At 48.3% G+C, this 21,055-nt stretch overlaps 1 protein-coding gene across 12 annotated transcripts in view; it reads right to left on the minus strand.

Annotated features, from left to right (window-relative positions):
- neb (nebulin) overlaps positions 1–21,055 on the minus strand; it is a 361,584-nt gene that overhangs the window by 146,124 nt on the left and 194,405 nt on the right. For all 12 annotated transcript variants that reach the window (XM_038790010.1, XM_038790016.1, XM_038790008.1 and 9 more), the window contains 8 exons: positions 17,056–17,367; positions 13,714–13,917; positions 13,505–13,609; positions 12,827–12,931; positions 10,057–10,368; positions 7,439–7,543; positions 1,705–1,803; positions 1,505–1,606 (listed from right to left, as the gene is read on the minus strand). In XM_038790010.1, the coding sequence (XP_038645938.1) occupies positions 1,505–1,606; positions 1,705–1,803; positions 7,439–7,543; positions 10,057–10,368; positions 12,827–12,931; positions 13,505–13,609; positions 13,714–13,917; positions 17,056–17,367 (1,344 nt within the window). The remainder of the gene's footprint in view (positions 1–1,504; positions 1,607–1,704; positions 1,804–7,438; positions 7,544–10,056; positions 10,369–12,826; positions 12,932–13,504; positions 13,610–13,713; positions 13,918–17,055; positions 17,368–21,055) is intronic.

The raw sequence follows: 21,055 nt of genomic DNA on the forward strand, positions 1-21,055 counted from the left end.
CTGATTTTACCCTCTTATCATTCAGATGTAGATTCAGAACTCCAACATCTTGGGCGGGATTCTCCCCTACCCGGCGGGGCGGGGGTCCCGGCAGGATGGAGTGGCGTGAACACTCCGGCATTGGGCCGCCCCAAAGGTGCGGAGGAATCCTCCGCACCTTTAGGGGCCAAGCCCTCACCTTTAGGGGCTAGTCCCGCGCCAGAGTGGTTTGCACCCCACCGGCGGGCATGGAAGGCCTTTGGCGCCACGCCAGCCGGGGCCGAAGGGACTACGTCGGCCGGCGGAAGACCGCGCATGCGCGGGAGCGTCAGCGGCTGCTGACGTCATCCCTGCGCATGCGCGGCCATCGCGGAGGCTGACACGGCCGACGCGGAGGGGATAGAGTGCCCCCACGGCACAGGCCCGCCCGCGGATCGGTGGGCCCCGATCGCGGGCCAGGGCACCGTGGGGACATCCCCCGGGGCCAGATCGACCCACGCCACCCCCCAGGACCCTGGAGCCTGCCCGCGCCGCCTGTTACGTTGGTAAGGGAGGTGGTTTCATTCACGCTAGTGAGACCGGCATTACAGTAGCGGGACTTCGGCCCATCGCGGACTGGAGAATCGCCCCGGGGGGGGGGGGGGCGCGCCGACTGGCGCAGCACGATTCCCGCCCCCGCCGAATCTCCGGTGCCGGAGAATTCGCGACCGGCGGGGGCGGGATTCACGCCGCCCCCCAGCGATTCTCTGGCCGGCGGGGGGGGTCGGAGAATCCCGGCCTAGAACTCCAATTTTCTTCTGTATTGGTACTGTGCCTGTAGTTTACATTTCCCCCCCCCCCCCCCCCCCCCGGTAGAAATCTACACTACAAGTTTTACAGCTAAGTATGTAGTGGTTACATCTTAAGATAACACTTAGCTCTTGGTTTCCTCAGTTGATTATCAATATTTTTGATTGTCAGTTCATGCAACAAATGGATCTTGGATAGAGTGGACACGTAAAGGATGTTTCCACTTGTCGGAAAAACTAGAACCAGAGAACACAATCTCAGACTAAAGGGACGATCCTTCAATACAGAGATGAGGAGAAATTTCTTCAGCCAGAGGGTGGTGAATGTGTGGATCTCTTTACCACAGTAGGCAGTGGAGGCCAAATCACTGAGTGTCTTTAAGACAGAGATAGGTAGGTTCTTGATTAATAAGAGGATCAGGGGTTATGGGGAGAAGGCAGGAGAACGGGGATGAGAAAATATCAACCATGATTGAATGGCGGAGCAGACTCGATAGGCGTGGTGGCCTAATTCTGCTCCTATGTCTTATGGTCTTATCACTATGATTTAGAAAATTCTGACAGGGTTCTATTGACTATGATGTTAATTTTAAGTGAATATCGAATCTAAGATTTACTGAAGTTAGTAACGTGGATAGATTCACTAATTCTGAAAACCAAGCAAGTGTCTCGATCGGTTTGACAGACGAACACAATGGGGTCCAAATAAGATTTAGGAAATTCCATGTGGTACTAACGTCATTAAGGTTTCGAGCTGCGTCCCTCGCTGCAACCATTGTCGGTGTGTCAACCAGCGTGTACTTTGTCTTGCTGGCATGCCATGCTTCACGGTACTTGACCTAAACATTGAAAGGAAGTACGTATGAGAAACAATAGCTGAAATGCATTACCATAGTGGCAACGTAATATAAGCGAAGGTAGTAGATCAAGTACTCACATCATTCAGAATGTCCCCGCTCTGCTTAGCTGCAACAAAATCAACTCTGTCAGCCACTGGTGTGAATTGGAGACTATCCACTTTTGTGCGATAAGTTATCTGTTGGAGACGATGGAAGTTATTAACTAAAAGGCAAGGAGTGATTTATTTTCCCTCGGCTGGTACAAAATTAGCGCAAGCATGCTTGTCTTAGTCATCTGTATGCTCATATTCCCTTTATCGAATGAAAGTGAACAGATTCTTTTTTTAAAAATAATTTTTATTGGAATTTTTTGAAAAATATATATCAACAAAACAATAATAACAATAACAATAATAATAATAAACACCCCCCGGCACCCGTAACAACGCATATAACAAACCCCCCACCCCCCAACCCCAATAAACAACAAAATTATTTAACAATAAGCAAATTAACTTAAACACTATCCCCCTAAACCCCTCCCCCCTTTCCCCGCCTCCCCCCCGTGTTGTTGCTGCTGCTGACCTAGTACCTTATCGTTGAGCCAGAAAGTCGAGGAAAGGCTGCCACCTCCTAAAGAACCCTTGTACCGACCCCCTCAGGGCGAATTTGACCCTCTCCAACTGAATGAATCCCGCCATGTCATTAATCCAGATCTCCACACTCGGAGGTCTCGCATCTTTCCACTGCAGCAAGATCCTCCGCCGGGTGACGAGGGACGCAAAGGCCAAGACATCGGCCTCTTTCGTCTCCTGCACTCCCGGCTCCACCCCAACCCCAAATATCGCGAGTCCCCAGCCTGGCTTGACCCTGGATCCCACCACCCTCGACACCGTCCTCGCCACCCCCTTACAGAACTCCTCCAGTGCAGGGCATGCCCAGAACATTTGGGCATGGTTCGCTGGGCTCCCCGAACACCTGACGCACCTGTCTTCGCCCCCAAAGAACCTACTCATCCTAGATCCGGACATGTGGGCCCGGTGCAGCACCTTGAACTGGATGAGACTAAGCCTCGCACATGAAGAGGAGGAGTTCACCCTCTCCAGGGCGTCCGCCCATGTCCCCTCCTCAATCTGCTCCCCCAGCTCCACCTCCCATTTAGCCTTCAGCTCCTCTACCGACGCCTCCCCCACCTCCTGCATTACCTGGTAGATGTCAGACACCTTCCCATCCCCGACCCACACCCCCGAAAGCACCCTATCCCTTACCCCCCGCAGGGGCAGCAAAGGGAACCCCTCCACCTGTCGCCCAGCAAACGCCTTGACCTGAAGGTACCTGAACATATTCCCCGGGGGGAGCTCGACCTTCTCCTCCAGTTCACCAATGCTCGCGAACGTCCCGTCGATAAACAGGTCTCCCAACTTCCTAATGCCCGCCCTGTGCCACCCCAGGAACCCGCCATCCATGTTCCCTGGGACAAACCGGTGGTTCCCCCACAGCGGGGCCTCCACCGAGCCCCCCACTTCCCCCCTGTGTCGCCTCCACTGCCCCCAAATTTTGAGGGTAGCCGCCACCACCGGGCTCGTAGTGTACCTCGTTGGAGGGAGCGGCAGCGGCGCCGTTACCAGTGCCTTCAGGCTCGTGCCTCCACAGGACGCCATCTCCATCCGTTTCCATGCTGCCCCCTCCCCATCCATTACCCACTTACGTACCATCGAAACGTTAGCCGCCAATAGTACCCAGGGAGGTTGGGCAGCGCCAGCCCCCCTCTATCCCTGCCCCGCTCCAAAAAGACCCTCCTTACCCTCGGAGTCCCGTGCGCCCAAACAAATCCCAGAATGGTGCTGTTCACCGTCCTAAAAAAGGCCCTCGCAATGAAAATGGGGAGGCACTGAAACAAAAACTAAAACCTCGGGAGCACCGTCATTTTAACGGACTGTACTCTACCCGCCAACGACAACGGCAGCATGTCCCACCTTTTAAATTCCTCCTCCATCTGCTCCACCAACCTAGTAAAATTGAACTTGTGCAGAGTCCCCCAGCTCCTAGCCACCTGAACCCCCAGGTACTTAAAACTCCTCACTGCCCTCTTTAACGGGAGCCTACCAATCCCCTCCTCCTGATCTCCCGGGTGTACGACAAACAGTCCCCTACTCAAAACAAAGAAATCAATGCGGGAATAAACCCTGTGCACATGGGAGAAAAAAAGAGTACTCCCGAGCCCTCGGTGTACGACAAACAGCTCACTCTTGCCCAGGTTCAATTTATATCCCGAGAAACTCCTGAACTCAGCAAGAATCTCCATCACCTCAGGCATTCCCCCCACCGGGCCTGCTACATACAACAGCAAGTCATCCGCATACAGCGACACTCGGTGCTCCTCCCCACCTCGCACCAAACCCCTCCAGCTCCTCGACTCCCTAAGAGCCATGGCAAGAGGCTAATAACCACGCCCCTAACCACCAGCTCCACCCCCTCGTCCCGCAGCGCGGGAAACCAGAGAAAATTCCGCGCTTTCACACTGCCCCACCCCACCAATGCAGCTCCCAAACCGCAGTCCCAACCCAACCACCAACTCCGTACAAGCAAAGACACAGATCAACCACAAACCCCAGTACCCCCCTTAGAACACAAAACCATAACCCACATCGTCCGAACGCGAGAGAAAAAACAGAAACAAACAGAATAACCCGCTTCAGCATAGACAATTATACAGAAATAGAAAAACTCCCACAGCCCCCAATCACTAGTTCAAGTCCAGCTTTTCAGCCTGCACAAAGGCCCACGCTTCCTCCGGGGACTCAAAGTAGTGATGCCGGTCCTTGTAGGTGACCCACAGGCGCGCAGGCGGCAACATGCCGAACTTCACCTGCTTTCCATGGAGCACCGCCTTCGTCCGGTTAAACCCGGCTCTCCGCTTGGCCACCTCCGCACTCCAGTCCTGGTAGATACGCACTACCGAATTCTCCCACTTACTACTTCTCACCTTCTTGGCCCATCGGAGAACACACTCACGGTCACTGAACCGATGGAACCGCACCAGCACCACCCGCGGGGGTTCATTCGCCTTAGGCCGCCTGGCGAATGTGGGCCCCCTCCAGCTCCAGGGGCAGATGGAAGGATCCTGCCCCCTCCAGCGAGTTCAACATCACGGCCACATAGGCCGGCAGGTCCGACCCCTCCAGCCCCTCCTCGAGGCCCAGGATCCGCAGGTTCTTCCTCCATGACCGAAGGTCCATCTCCTCGAACCGATCTTGCCACTTTTTATGAAGCACCTCGTGTATCTCCACCTTCCCCACGAGGGCCGAAACCTCTTCCTCGCGCTCAGAGGCCTGCTGCTGCAACTCCAGTATCGCTGCACCCTGGGTTGTCTGGGTCTCCAGCAGCTTACTCGTCGTCACCTTCAGGGATTCCAACAACTCTCCTTTCAGCTCTGTGAAATAGCGCAGAAGGGCCGCCTGCTGCTCCTCAGCCCACTGCCTCCACTCCTCAGGGGCTCCACCGGCCGCCATTTTGTCCACCTTCCCCCGCTTTTCCAGGGGAGCTGCTGCCGTTTTTCTCCTCGCCCCACTTCGAGTCCGCACCATAAATCCCGGGGGGTTTTGCTCCAGACCCCTTTATCCACCGGGAATCGTCGAATCAGCGCCGTTTGGGGCCCTTAAAAGAGCCCACAAGTCCTCTTAAAGCGGGAGCTGCCGAACGTGCGGCTTAGCTCCGCATAGCCGCAACCGGAAGTCGAAGGCGAACAGATTCAAGTATACTCCCAAGCTTATGCCTCAACCGTTGAGCAGTTTATTTCAATTAGCCATGGGGAGAACGAAGTCACCATGACTATTTAACACCATATTTTTCAATTGTTGTTTTTCTTCATTTGGGACCATGCAGCATTCAAACTTGTGGATGGTTGGCCTGTTCCTAGGAGTTAGTTGATGACATTAGGCAGGTGTGTGAGCCATGACCTGCGGTGATCTCCTGGCTAATCCTTTGTGCTTCCCTGTGGTAGAGGCTTGGCATTTGTTTGGCCAGTGCCTCAAATAGTAACCTTGAGAAAAGAAGATGCCTTGTTGGCTTCTGCAGGTGTGCACCTACATCAGGTTACATTGCATTACATTGAGTGTGAATTCACACTCATCTTTCCATGATCGTCAGTCTGGTCATCAAGGATATTTATGATTCCCTCCAATCCGATTCTTGCCCCAGCCACAGTAATTGAACAGTTTTATCATAGTCACAAATTACATCCTAATGAACCTTGACTAAGGTAAACCATCCCTCCCCATTCTTCTGGGCCTACTTCTGGTCGTTAACATGGTTAACTGAACCATCCTCTTCCACAGGGGCTGGTTTAGCTCACCAGGCTAAATCGCTGGCTTTTAAAGCAGGCCAGCAGCACGGTTCGATTCCCGTACCAGCCTCCCCGGACAGGCGCTGGAATGTGGCGACTCGGGGCTTTTCACAGTAACTTCATTGAAGCCTACTCGTGACAATAAGCGATTTTCATTTCATTTCATTGTCATCCAGCTGGGTGCGGCTGCTTTCATCCATTCTTAGCTATCTATTTCGGAGCCAGTGCATCACTTGTAGTGGCTTCCTTTCCGGCTCCTAACACCTCGGGCCTGGCAGAGAGGCCCCTCCAATTTCTCATCTACCTGCTGCAAGTTGTCAAAATAATCTGAATGCACAGCATTTGTTTTCACTTGTGTACTGATGATCCACAACTCTAGCTCACCACCACCTCTCCGGATTCCTGCACTGTTGCCAAATTATCAGAACTTATCTGGCATCCGGCACTGGATGAGCAGAACTTTCCTCCAATTAAATATTGGGAAAACTGAAGCCATTGTTTTCAGCCCGCACTTGGTGAGTTGCTTGGTGCTTGGTGAGTTGCTACAGTACCTCTTGTATATGATTCGCACTGCTGTCACTGTGCGTCGGTGGGGGAGAGAGTGAATGTTTAAGGTGGTGAATCGGTTGTTCACCAAGGGAGGTGCTTTGTCCTGGATGATATCGAGCTTCCTGAGTGATATTGGAGTGATACTCATCCAGGCAAGTTGAATTCCACCTGTCTCAGCTCATCTGTTGTTGGCACCTTCACCCATGCCCCTGGTATTTCTACACTTGACTTTTTGGACTTTCTCAATTGCTATTGTATCCTACATACAATATGGACACGGGAACTGTGCATAGTTCTCCCTGTGCAGTCTCACCCAGGTTCATTTTGGGATCAATTCAGTGATATAATAACAAGCTGCCAATGCTAATAGAGCTTTAGAATTTCTTTGAAAAACACTCTTTAAATCACCCTGCAATTGGTTACAACCACTGGTCCATGAACAGTCCAAAAACATGTATGTGGATGTATACCTGCAGCACATTATAATATTTAAACACATGGAAGGTTGTGCAAGTGAAGGATTATCAATTTGGTTTGGAAAACTCTGGCAATTAAAATGCAGCAAAGCATGGGTCACTTGGTATTTTACTGTGGTCAAGAGACTTGTGGGCCTAATTTCCACGTTTGCCGTTTGGGTAGCATACTGATGGACTATCCATCCTATAAAAAACCTGCCATTGGTTCAATCAGAATGAAAATCTGTAGGATCTATAATGGTCATGTGAGTAACCTCTGCCAGTTTACCACCCATGAGGTGAGGCTGAAGATTATGCCTGGACATTTTGGACATATGGAGATATCCATGGCTGATCCATGTAAACTACATGGATATATCAATTTGAATCGTGGGCATGAGATGAGTTCGCACCTGTACTGCCATTATTCGTGTATTCTCTAATGTTGTTGATGGTGTGGTGAGAAGGATCCCTCATACTTACATCACTCAAAATATCCTGGGCGTGCTTCACTTTCTTAACATCTATGGAATCCGTTGGAATCCATCCAATTCCACGTAACCATTCCATATCCGACTTGTAATTAATCTGTATTGAATGATCGGAAAATTATCAATTTGTATCTTTTCCAGTTCTGAATTACTCAGTTGAGGTTACGTGTTAGTAGAGAACCACTCTGGGTCTTGATGACCACCAGGGGGGAGGGGTCATAATACGGCTAAACTGGTACATTATCAGCCTGGAAATCCTTCCAATATATCTGTCGGCAATAAGAGTGGGAGAGCTTCCTTGTCAGCCGTGCTGCAGAAAGCAATGGCAAACCACAGCAATACTTCGCCAAGCATAAACCATGGACCAATCTAATGGAAGTCCTCAACATTCCCTCTTAGGGCATGGTACCTGAAGGAGAATTGTTTCAAGTATTTTTTTTATCTTTCTCTGAAGTGGTGCTGTTTGGTATTCCATTTTCCATACGAGAGGACTAGTGAATGCGGTTAGATTTAAACAGGGAGAGGTACATATTTGTTGTGTCTTCGTTAGGGCAGCAGGGAGAGTTTCAGATGGCAACACTTGAAGTGGGGTTTTAATTCTGCAGCATACGTCTTTTATCCTTGGTACATTCCCCATCTGGATCACGATTCTCTTAAGGCTAACGTGTGGGTTCAGTCGGAGTTAAGAAGGCAAATGCAACGTTAGCATTCATGTCAAGAGGGCTAGAATACAAGAGCAGGGATGTACTTCTGAGTCTATATAAGACTCTGGTCAGCCCCATTTGGAGTATTATGAGCAGTTTTGGGCCCCGTATATAAGGAAGGATGTGCTGGCCTTGGAAAGGGTCCACAGGAGGTTCACAAGAATGATCGCTGGAATGAAGAACTTGTCATATGAGGAACGGTTGAGGACTCGGTCTGTATCTGTTGGAGTTTAGCAGGATGAGAGGGGATCTTATTGAAACTTACAGCATACCGCGAGGCCTGGATAGAGTGGAAGTGGAGTGGGTATTTGCACTTGTAGGAAAAACTAGAACCAGAGGACACCATCTCAGACTAAATGGATGATCCTTTAAAACAGAGATGAGGAGGAATTTCTTCAGCCAGAGGTTGGTGAATCTCTGGAACTCTTTGCCGCAGGAGGCTGTGGAGGCCAAATCACTGAGTGTCTTTAAGACAGCGATAGATAGGTTCTTGATTAATAAGGGGATCAGAGGTTATGGGGAGAAGGCAGGAGAATGAAGATGAGAAAATATTAGCCACGATTGAATGGCGGAGCAAACTCGATGGGCCGAGTGGCCTAATTCTGCTCCTATCTTATGGTCTTATGGAATTCAGTCTGATTGACATGTTTCTATTTGGGTAGACGGGACTCTCAACCAGGCTGCAGCCTGTGGATCCAATCAGCGACCCCTAGGACGGTGGGGTGGGCAGGGGAGGATAATGCAGTTGGGGCTCCAATCGCTGATTAAGAGGCCTCTGTAGGGTAAGCGTCAGGGTTGAGGAGTGACTGGGTGGCCCATGGAAGAGCGTGAGGCACTGGGGGGGGGGGGGTACCTGCTGGTTTTTCCTGTAAAACAGATTCAATCAGAGGCTGTCAACCTCTTTAACATGTCAACCCCACTTCTGCAAGAGTCCTCTGACCTGACCTCAACCCACCTGTTTTTGAGTGGTAAAGTCCAACAAAATAAATTCTGGGCTTTTGACAACATTGTTTTTGCAGTCGGAATCATAGAATCATGGAATCATAGAGTGCAGAAGAAGGCCATTCGGCCCATTGTGTCTGCACCGGCTCTTGGAAAGAGCACCCTACTAAACCCTACCCACGTAACCCAACTAAGGGGCAATTTAGCATGGCCAATCCACCTAACCTGCACATCTTTGGAATGTGGGAGAAACTGGAGCACCCAGAGGAAACACACACAGACACAGGGAGAAAGTGCAGACTCCGCACAGTCACCCAAGGCCTATGGACAAGGACTCACTGTGGTGGTGGTGGTCCGGCTGCCAAATAAAACTTGGAGGCCTCCCTGTATTTTGAAGTTCTCTCTCCCTTACTTATCTATCACAGCATCCTGCAGCTCTTCTCAAGCTAGAAGGCTTGTTATTGGCTCTCCAGCTTTGAGAGCCCAGCTGCCATTCATAATTGGAAAAGTAGCCTGCCATTAGCCATTAATTGGGCTCTTTGGGGAAATTCACATTGATTGGCTGTTTTCCATGCGGAGAAGGCTTCAGACTCCCATTGGAGCTTGATGGTGAGGTTCAGAAAGCCCACAGGGAACATCCTTCCCCAGTTGTACACCAGTATAGAACCGACAATTCATCAATTGACACAGACACTGGCTGAGCTCAATTCACACATTTCCTCATGTACAGATCCCAAGTCAGATTGGAGATACAATTTTAGAATTCACCAGTAATTGCATCATCATTTATCCAGATAGACACTAAACAAAGACTGTTCTTAAAGTGAAGTATCTTTCACCATGTAAATTAAAGTTGCACTCTAAATAATCTCTCAAGATTTATTAAAATTAGGTATTACTAGCTAGTACAAACAGCAATTCAAAGCAAAATTTCATGGCAAAGACCCAACTTCTTTTTACTTACATCGCTCTGCAAATCATAGGCCTTCCTAGCCTGGATCACATCGTTCTGGTCTGGAAGGCAGGTCCACTCATGTAGGTAATGTCTGTAGTCAATATCGCTGACAAGGGTCTGGCATTTCCTGGCCGACAGGATGTCCAGCATGTCGACTGGCACGTTGATCTTGGCCTTATGTTTCTCAAATTCCTTCTTGTACTCTCTGTCGCTCTGCATCTTGCCGACATGCATACACCAAACCATCTTGGGGTCATCGTGAATGTCACGGCATCCAACATGGTGGCCAAGTTGCTTGCGATAGATTTCTTTATATAAATACTAGGGAGAAAGACATATCAATCTCAATTGGTATTTTAACTGCAGTGGAAATGTTACTGTAGCCTGGGGCTGAATCCCATACAGAGTGCTGTTCTGAAAACAGAGGAATCCAGGAGAACAAGACCATCGGTTGCAGAATCAACTTCACAAGGCCACAGTCTACCAGAATGAGTATGTTTACTGGGAGAGTGTGAGTGACTATTTGAGGGGTAGATGACCTGATCCTGGGGTGGCCTGATTTCAATAATAATCTTTTAATAATCTTTATTAGTGTCAAAAGTGGGCTTACATTAACACTGCAATGAAGTTACTGTGAATATCCCCTTGTCGTCTGACTACAGCGCCTGTTTGGGTACACCGAGGGAGAATTCAGACTGTCCAAATTATCTAACAGCACATCTTTCGGGACTTCTGGGAGGGGACTGGAGCACCCAGAGGAAACCTACGCAGACACGGGGAGAATCCGCACAGACAGTGACTCTAGCTGGGAATCAAACCAGGAACCCTGGCCCTGTGAAGCCACAGTGCTAACCATGCCGGTGGTGTGAGGCTTAGTCCAAAGGAGTCCCTTTATTTATCTGTTTAGCCCTTCCAAAAATTGGAAGCATACTTCCCTCCTGAATTCAACTCTTTTTGTCCCCTATTCATTCATGGGATATGGGCATTGCTGGCTGTGCCATCATTTATTGCCAATCCCTAATTGCCCTTGAACTGAGTAGCTTATACCATGTTAGAGGGCATTTAATAGTGAACCAATTGCTGTGGATCTGGAGTCACATGTAGGCTGGGTTAGGTAAGGATGGAAGATTTCTTTCCCGAAAGCGATTAATAAACCAGGTGGGTTTTTACGATAGTTTACAATAGTTTCATGCTCATCATTGGACTTTTAATTCCAGATTTTGATTGAATTAAAATGTCATCATCTGCCAGGGCAGGATTCAAACTCTAGTCCCCGGAGCATTACTCTGGATTACGAGTCCAGTGACAACACCACAACACCACCACCTTCCATTAGTCCAGTGACACATCACTTCCCACCTCCTTTCAACTGTGGGGTTTCCTGGGGACTGTATCAAACTCAGTCAAAACAAATGAAAAAATAGAATGGCTGTTAAAATGCAACCTCACTTACGAACCCACTTTCTGCCACCTTCAACAACACCTCTCAAACCCACGACCACTACCACCTATAAGGGCAAAGGAAGTTGATGCCACCTGCAAGTTCCCCTCCAAGCTACACACTGTCCGGACTTGGAACCGCACGCCATTCCTTCACTCTCACGGAGTCAAAATCCGGAATGTCCTCGCTAACAACACTATGGGTGTACCCACAACTTTTGTTGAAATTGCATAGTCTCACGAAACAGTCTAAAATTTCAGTCGGATATGACTGTCTATCCTTGCTCCTGGTGCTACTTTATTCAGTGATCTTTGTGATGTTTCTCAGTCAACCAGGTTTAAATAGAAAATCAGGAAGGCTAGATGCAGATATAAGCTAAATGTGAACTCCATTTATTTCTCATACATTGTAAGTACTGTAGCTCGCAACAGTCTTCTATTTCAACAGATAGTTTTATAATTTCATAGTAAGATGTCTTACAACACCAGGTTAAAGTCCAACAGTTTTGTTTCGAATCACTAGCTTTCGGAGCACAGCTCCTTAATCAGGTGAGTGAAGAAGTGGGTCCCACAACTACATACGTAGACAAAGTCAATTATGCAAGATGATACTTTGAATGCAAGTCTTTGCAGGTAATTAAGTCTTTACAGGTCTAGACACAGAGATAATCACAGGTTAAATTATCTCAAGCCAGGGCGGTTGGTAGGATTTTGCAAGCCCAGGCCAGATGGTGGGGGGTGAATGTCATGAGACATGAATCCAAGGTCTTAATTAATTACTTAATTACCGGCAAAGATTTGTATTCAAAGTATCATCATGTGATACTTTGTCTCACCTGATGAAGGAGCTGTGCTCCGAAAGTTAGCAATTCAAAACAAACTTGTTGGACTTTATAATAAAAATAATCTTCTATTGTCACAAGTATGGAGTTACTGTGAAAAGCCCCTAGTCACCACATTCCAGCGCCTGTTCGGGTAAGCTGGTACAGGAATTGAACCCACTTTAGCCCACTGAGCTAAACCTGTTGGACATTAACCTGGTGTTGTAAGACTTCTTACTGTGCCTACCCCAGTCCAACGCCGGCATCTCCACATTATAATGAAAGAATGACATAACGATTTCCCATCAAGTTGCAATGAATAAATTTGCCTATCTGGAATTTGAGTCCTTAAACAACATGCGAAAATAACAATGGAAACATCTAAGTTCAGTTGTTAGTTATTTTGAACTTTAGCTCTTTATGAATTTGTTCAAAATGACTGGTGTATAGTCTACATGATGCAATGGGTATTTACTTACACAAAAACGTCAATCTTGACTCAAAGGTTTTATACTTACGTCACTTGCAATATTTCTAGAAGCTTTCGCACTTTGGATGCTAATAGCGTCAGCACGATAGTCAATGTTCTTCTTTTCAGCTTCCCAGCCCTTCTTATAAATTTTCTGTAAAGGAAGAGCAGGAGCAATTCTTTTACCACCTAATTACTGCAGTATGATTTTAAGAGTCTGCCTGAACTGGCATAAAGTCTAATTCAGTGAGTTACAACTTCATAAGAGTGTTCTAAACAACCGATGACTGATGCAGCAGACTTTTGGGGTCAACTAGTGGGGGAGAATTCTCGCCGAAAAGATTGCGTTTCCCGATTTTCCCTGCCCGGCATGACGTCACGCTGTCAAGGTTTGCAATAGAGCTGGCCTGACATGAGGCAGTCGAGGGAATCTCTCCAGGGATGTAGCGAAACATGCCCTGGCATAGGTTGGCATTGTCAGACTGTCATTGCTGGGCTGGTATTGTGCCAACATGGCAGCACCAACCTGGCAGCGCCAACATGTGTTGGAGGTAGTGCTCAGGATGAGCCCTCGTGGGAGGAGAGTGGACTGATGTGTGATGAGGATGGCCGGGAGTACATCTGCGGTGTTGATGGGGAGGGGTGTTCACCGGCGGCAGCGGATTTTGGGTAAAATGCTTTGTGCCTCCGAGCTAATTCAGCAGTAAATTATGTTCCGTTTACTCACCTGACTAACATTGTCAGCATTGGATTTAGCTAACAAAATCTCTGGTGTATCAGGAAGGACGTGAATCTGTACTTTGTCTTTCTCCCATGCTTCTTTGTATTTTCTCTGATATTGTAAGCAAAGAAAAACACACACAGTTGTTTTAAAAATAAGTGAAGAAGAATGCTCAAGACCAGGAAGAATGCACAAGACATGAGGCAGCGTCTTACCTCATTCAATAGATCGGAGTTGATTTTAGCCTGGACGAGGATGGGCAGGTCCACAATGCTGGTGAAGCTGAGCTTATCTGGTGGCTGCCGGTAGTGACGATCACTGAGGATCTCCTGGGCTCTCTGCACTTTCTTAACCTCCAGAGAACCATTGGGCATCCAGCCGCAGCCACGGATCCATTCCAAATCGGACTTGTACAGCAACTGGAGGGAAAATCAGAGAAGCATTTGTCCTGGTCAATAAATTCTGTGTTCGATTAGTGGGAACCTATGCACCATTAGAATGCTCAATTGAATTTTTTCAGTGAACTGCATATGCATCCATCAATGTAACATCCTTACACACTCCATGTTCTTCTAATTATGACCTCTTGTGCATTCCTGATTTTAATCACTCCATCATTGGCAGCCATGCCTTCAGATGCCAAGCGCAGTACAGTGGTTAACACTGCCGTCTCTGTGACTGTCTCTGTGGAGTTTGCATACTCTGCTGTGTCTGCATGGGTTTCCTCCCGCAGTCCAAGCATGTGCATGTTAGATGGATTGGCCATGCTAAATTGCCCCTTAGTGTCCAAAGATGTGCAGGTTAGGTGGGGGTTACAGGGATAGGGCGAGGGAATGGGCTTAGGTAGGGTGCTGTTTCAGAGGTTTGGTGCAGACTCTAGCAGCTGAAAGTCCTCCCTCTGCCTGCACTGTGGGATTTCTATGGATAAGATCATGGGGTGGAATTCTCCGACCCCCCGCAGGGTCGGGGAATCACCCGGGGACGGCTTAAATCCCGCCCCCGCCGTGGCCGGAATTCTTCGCCACCCGGGAATCGGCGGGAGCGGGAATCACGCCCCACCGGTCAGCGGCCCCACACCGCGGCGATCGGCGTGCTCCCCGCGGTGATTCTCCGGCCCGCGATGGGCCGAAGTCCCGCCGTTGGGAGGCCTCTCCCGCCGATATGGTTTAAACCACCTCTGTGCCGGCGGGATTGGTGGCGCGAGCGGGCCCCCGGGGTCCTGCGGGGGAAACGGGGCGATCGGACCCTGGGGGGTGACCCCCACGGTGGCCTGGCCCGCGATCAAGGCCCACTGATCGGCGGGAGGGCCAGTGCCGTGGGGGCACTCTTTTTCTTCCGCCGCTGCCACGGCCTCCACCATGGCCGAGGTAGAAGAAACCCCCTCCACCGCACATGCGCCGGTGGTGATGCCAGCAGCCGCTGACGCTCCAGTGCATGCGCGGACTCACGCCGGCCGGCGAAGGCCTTTCGGCCAGCTCCATAGCGCCAAAGGCCATTGGCGCCAGTTTTGGCGCCAGTCGGCGGAGCGGGAACCACTTCGGCGCGGGCCTAGCCCCTAAAGGAGCGGCGGCCCGACGCCGGAGTGGTTCTCGCCACTCCGCTACGCCAGTACCCCCCGCCCCGCCGGGTAGGGGAGAATTTCGCCCATGATCTCTAGAGTTCCCTCCCAAAATATTTCTGCCTCTAGTATTTTTGTCCTTTTGAATGCGCATGAAAACCTATCCTGTATTTGACCGGGTGTTTGCTTCTGCTCAATATCAAATATTGCTTGCTAAGGCATGTGAACTCATACATGCTGGAAGAAAAAAGGAGGAGGCAATATAAAATTAAAGCTGCAATTTTAAATAGGATGCAGGACAAGAAACTTGGGGTTTTATATGGACAAATCATTGATGGTTAGCAGGACAGGCTGAGAAAGTGGTTAATATGGCATAGGAGATCCTGGGTTTTATAAATAGAGGCGTACACAAAAGCAAGGAATTACGCTGAGTCTTTATAAAACAATAGTTTGTGGTAGATTGGTGGAGGTTGGACTTTTCTCCTTAGAGGAGATAGGATTAAGAGTTGATAGGGGTGTTCAAAAAAATGAAGGGACAGAGTAGACAAGGGAAACTGTCGCCAATTTTTTTTTAAAATTTAGATTACCCAATTATTTTTACCAATTAAGGGGCAATTTAGCGTGGCCAATCCACCTACTCTGCACATTTTTGGGTTGTGGGGGCGAAACCCACGCAGACACGGGGAGAATGTCCAAACTCCACACGGACAGTGACCCAGAGCCGGGATCGAACCTGGGCAGCGCCGGCCCTATGGTTGCTGGCGCCCCGGGCAAGCTGAACTTCGGCGCCCTTCGGGGGGGGGGGGGGGGGGGGGGGGGGGCTCCGTTCACCGGGGGGGGGGGGGGGGAGTGACCTGGTACATGATCGGGACCCACCGATCGGCGGGCCGGTCTCTCTGTTGGCAGGCCTCCTTTCTTCCACCGGCGAGCCTGGATCCATCCGCCATGTTTGTGCGGGGCGGCCTGGGGGAGGGCGGCCACCGCGCATGCGCTGGTTGGCACCGGCCCAACTGCGCATGCGCGGGACCTGAGTCTTTTACGCGGCGCCGGGTCTCTGACGCCGGTCACGCACTCCTTGATGGCGCCCCCTAGCACATGGTGCCCCGGGCGACTGCCCGAGTTGCCGGTACCTTGAGCCGGCCCTGAACCTGGGGCCTCAGCGCCGTGAGGCAGCTGCGCTAACCACTAGGCCACCGTGTGGAAACTGTCGCCAATGGCAGGATACTCAACAATCAAAGGTCACCGATATAAGGTGTACAGCAAAACAACCAAGGCGGTAAGAGGAAAAGTCTTTCTTGTACCGACAGGTTAGGTTTTGGAATGAACTGCCGGAGAGTGAGCTGGAGAGTTCAAACATGGCTTCAAAAGAAAATTGGATAAGCACACGAAGAGGTAAAAAATTATTGCAATATTGTGGAGAAGGATAAGAGAGTAGGATTAGCTGGTCTGCTTCTGTAGAGAGCTAGTACAGACAGAGAGGGCTGAATGGCCTTCCGTGCTGTAACCATTCTCTGATAAGGTTCCTACAAAATACCTTGGAAAATGTTAAAATCTAAGTTGTTAATTGATGCTGTTGAATGTGGGTCACTCTATCCCTGTACATGATTTTAGCCTACTCTAGCCAGCGCCCATGCCTCCATCAGTTACTTACTGATGCCTTGGTTAATACTCTGAAACTCAGTGGCTCTGAAATTCCTAATGAATGAAACTGTTTTGATGGTTTCTCTGAGGTGCCCCTCTAATAGGATTTAGCTCATTTATCTTTTGCAGATTAATATCTTTGCTAAAAATTCACCGAGAGAAATTAATTCAGCATTTGTGCGCTAATATTCCATGGTGTAATCTCAGGATACATTTCCTCCCTTCAGATAAGATGAAAAAAAATGTATTTATTACTCAATGAGAAGGCTTGAATTTACTGTTCTAAGATGTGATTGAATTGTAATCAGTATTAACTTCAGAAATATTTTTATTGAAGTGGAAATATCTGAACACTCACATCGCTCTGCAAATCGTAGGCCTTCCTGGCCTGGATCACATCATTCTGGTCTGGCAGACAGGTCCACTCATGCAGATAATGTCTGTAGTCAATGTCGCTGACCAGGGTCTGGCATTTCTTGGCCAACAGGATGTCCAGCATGTCGACTGGCACGTTGATCTTGGCCTTATGTTCTTCAAAATCTTTCTTGTACTCCCTGTCGCTCTGCATCTTGCCGACATGCATACACCAAACCATCTTGGGGTCATCGTGAATGTCACGGCATCCAACATGGTGCCCAAGTTGCTTACGATAGACTTTTTTATATAAATACTGGGGAGAAAGGCACAGACATATCAATCTCAATTGGTATTTTAATTGCAGTGGAAATGTTATAGTAGCCTGGGGCTAAACCCCATACAGAATGCTATTCTGAAAACAGGGGAATCCAGGAGATCTGTTGCAGAACCAACTTCACAAGGCCGCAGTCTACCAGAATGGGTAAGTTTACTGGGAGAGTCTGAGTGACTGTTTGAGGGGTAGAGGACCTGATCCTCGGATGGGGGAAGGGTGAGGGAGGGTGGGGGGCAGATGCTTGCGGTAGGCTTCTTTGTATTTGTACTGGTTAAAAGAGGAAAGAATAACGTTTTTGCACATTGTAATCATTACTCTCATAGGGGCTGATATAGCACACTGGGCTAAACAGTTGGCTTGTAATGCAGAACAAGGCAGCAGCGCGGGTTCAATTCCCGTACCGGCCTCCCCGAACTGGCGCCGGAATGTGGCGACTAGGGGCTTTTCACAGTAACTTCATTGAAGCCTACTTGTGACAAGAAGTGATTATTATTATCATTATTAAGGTTAGGCACTGGGTATGTTACACATTTAATGTTGACTTTGTTGATATGCAGCATTACGAATGGCATCAATATATAAATTCAAACGTTTCTGTGCTTAAACAACTTCATAACTCCTCAATTCTCAAATAGGACTCCCTCCTGCTACTGATGTACAATTAGTTTATCAGTTAAATTAATTCATTTTTAATTATACTGTAAGGATCCTCCTATTAATCCCTGTCTGTCCCTTGTTTTTCCTTTTAATTGCTGTTCTTTGTGCATTTCAATTTGTGTACCTGGACAATTAATGGGACCTATTCCTTTAAGATGGACTTGCCCTTTATTTTTTTTAAAAAGGGCACTCTAGCAGGATGTGTAATTTGGTCTTACATCAGTGATGATACCTCTTGATGGACTTGGCTGTCAGCCAACAGGCTGTGCAGATTTCCGGGCTTAGCTGATAATCTATGCTGATTGGTGCTGACTGTTCTGGAATGTTCCTTCCTCTGTGGTGTTGGTTTTTGCTTTTAGTTTAGTTTTGAACAGAAGCTGGAGGGCCACAGCTCTGTTTCTCTCTCTCACCTGATAGATTCTTTCTGGAGGTCCAGAGTAAAGACCTTTCTCTCTGCACAACCTGTTTGAGCAGCAATGAAAATCCAGTCCAGCACCAACCGCAGGCAGGACTAGTTGTTTAAAAACCCTTTTTGAAATCTCATGTGGGGAACTCTACTCTTATCTCAGAAGGGTTGTTAAGACATTCTGATGAAGTTGGACCCAAATAGGAATTACACAGGCTGGAGGTTGTTCTTTTGGAGTGAAGGCCCAGGTTAATAAAAGTTACAGTAACTCGCCAGAGATAATCCTACAGCCTGGGAGTTCTGACTGAATGTTTTTGCCAGAAGATCCTTGTTAGCAAGCCAACCGCTGGTTTCAATCACTCCGGGTCCTGGAAGGACAGCCTACTGCTACAACGACTTCAACATCCTTCGTGGGAGGCGGTGGCATAGTGGTATTGTCACTGGACAGCACGGTAGCATTGTGGATAGCACAATCGCTTCACAGCTCCAGGGTCCCAGGTTCGATTCCGGCTTGGGTCACTGTCTGTGCGGAGTCTGCACATCCTCCCCGTGTCTGCATGGGTTTCCTCCGGGATATCCGGTTTCCTCCCACAGTCCAAAGATGTGCAGGTTAGGCGGATTGGCCATGATAAATTGCCCTTAGTGTCCAAAATTGCCCTTAGTGTTGGGTGGGGTTACTGGGTTATGGGGATAGGGTGGAGGTGTTAACCTTGGGTAGGGTGCTCTTGCCAGGAGCCGGTGCAGACTCGATGGGCTGAATGGCCTCCTTTTGCACTGTAAAATCTATGTAAACCAGAGATCCAGAGTAATGCTCTTGGGACCCAGGTTCAAATTCCACCACAGCAGATGGTGAAATTTGGAATTAAAAATATCTAATGATGACATGATATTGTCAATTGTCAGAAAAACCCTTCTGGTTCACTAGTGCCCTTTAGGGATGGAAATCTTACCTGGTCTGGCCAACATGTGACTCCATACCAGGTATGTGATTGACTCTTAACTGCCCCCTCAAGGACAATTAGAGATGGGCAATAAATGCTGGCACAGTCTGTGACACCCATGCCCCATGAACAAATTTAGGGCAGCACGGTAGGATAGTGGTTAGCACAATTGCTTCACAGCTCCAGAGTCCCAGGTTCGATTCCCGGCTTGGGTCGCTGTCTGTGTGGAGTCTGCACGTTCTCCCCGTGTGTGTGTGTGTGGGTTTCCTCCGGGTGCTCCGGTTTCCTCCCACAGTCCAAAGATGTGCAGGTTAGGTGGACTGGTCATGATAAATTGCCCCTTAGTGTCCAAAATTGCCCTTAGTGTTGGGTGGGGTTTCTGGGTTATGGGGATAGGGTGGAGGTGTGGGTTTGTGTAGGGTGCTCTTTCCAAGAGCCGGTGCAGACTCGATGGGCCGAATGGCCTCCTTCTGCACTGTAAATTCTATGAAATCCAAAACAAAGACACTCATCTTCTATTTCATATTTTAATTCTGACTAATTTTACCCCTCCCTGATTAGCTGGCCATTATTCTATTATAAATATTGCACGCTATATCTCTATTTTTGTTATAAATAAACGGTTGTCACGTTTCAATTACAAATCTGGTGCCTGTAAGTCATTGGAGCAGTCAAGGGCCAAAGATCTGAGGAACTTTATTGGATAATTTACTTTGTGTTGGGACTCCGGTGTCTAGAATTGACCGCAGACGAACCCAGGGTATCGTAACAATACATAGAACATAGAACAGCACAGCACAGAACAGGCCCTTCGGCCCTTGATGTTGTGCCGAGTATTGTCCGAAACCAAGATCAAGCTATCCCACTCCCTGTCATTCAATACATATTCATGAATAAATAAATTTTTGGTGCCATCACGTTTAAGTAACTTGGAATATTAAGCAGAATTTGCTGTTTAGGTAACATTAAAGCTACTGGCGCCAACATGGGTAAATAATGTAGTCACTTCAGGCCAGGAACAAATGCACAGTTAAATGTGAATTTCCAGAAGTTGCTTTCTGAGCTGTGTTCCTCGTCCTTCGCTTTCCGCTTTAGGAACTTGTATTTTTAATTAACAATTAAACTTGACACAGAAATGTAGGTCTTGTCACTACAGGCGGAAGTAGCCTGTTAACAACAAGATAAAAGTGAATGGTTGCAACCTCTCCAGCACCAGATATTAAATATTACAAGTCCAAAAGCAGTCCAAAGATGTGTAGGTTAGGTGGATTGCCCACGATAAATTGCCCATAGTGACCAAAAAAGGTCAGGAAGGGTTATTGGATTACGGGGATAGGGTGGAAGTGAGGGCTTAAGTGGGTCGGTGCAGACTCGATGGGCCGAATGTAATAGCTTCTGCACTGTATGTTCTATGTAGTAGCAGAATCCCAGTTTTGAAACTTTAAGAGAGATTTTTTATTTCTTACCTTTCTTTTCTTTGCTACCTCAATTTCTCTCTCTCTCTTAATCAAATTTTAATTACCCTCTATTTCTTTTTCCATACCCAATTCGATATTGAACTGATCCAGTCTAATTCACCATACTTCTCAGTCCTTCTTCTGTTTATTTCCAAAGCCTTAAATCTTATTAGTTAAGGAACTACCCTGTTGCTTGCACTGTTCAA

This window comes from Scyliorhinus canicula, chromosome 2 (assembly GCF_902713615.1).
Source record: "Scyliorhinus canicula chromosome 2, sScyCan1.1, whole genome shotgun sequence".
Lineage (NCBI taxonomy): Eukaryota > Metazoa > Chordata > Chondrichthyes > Carcharhiniformes > Scyliorhinidae > Scyliorhinus > Scyliorhinus canicula.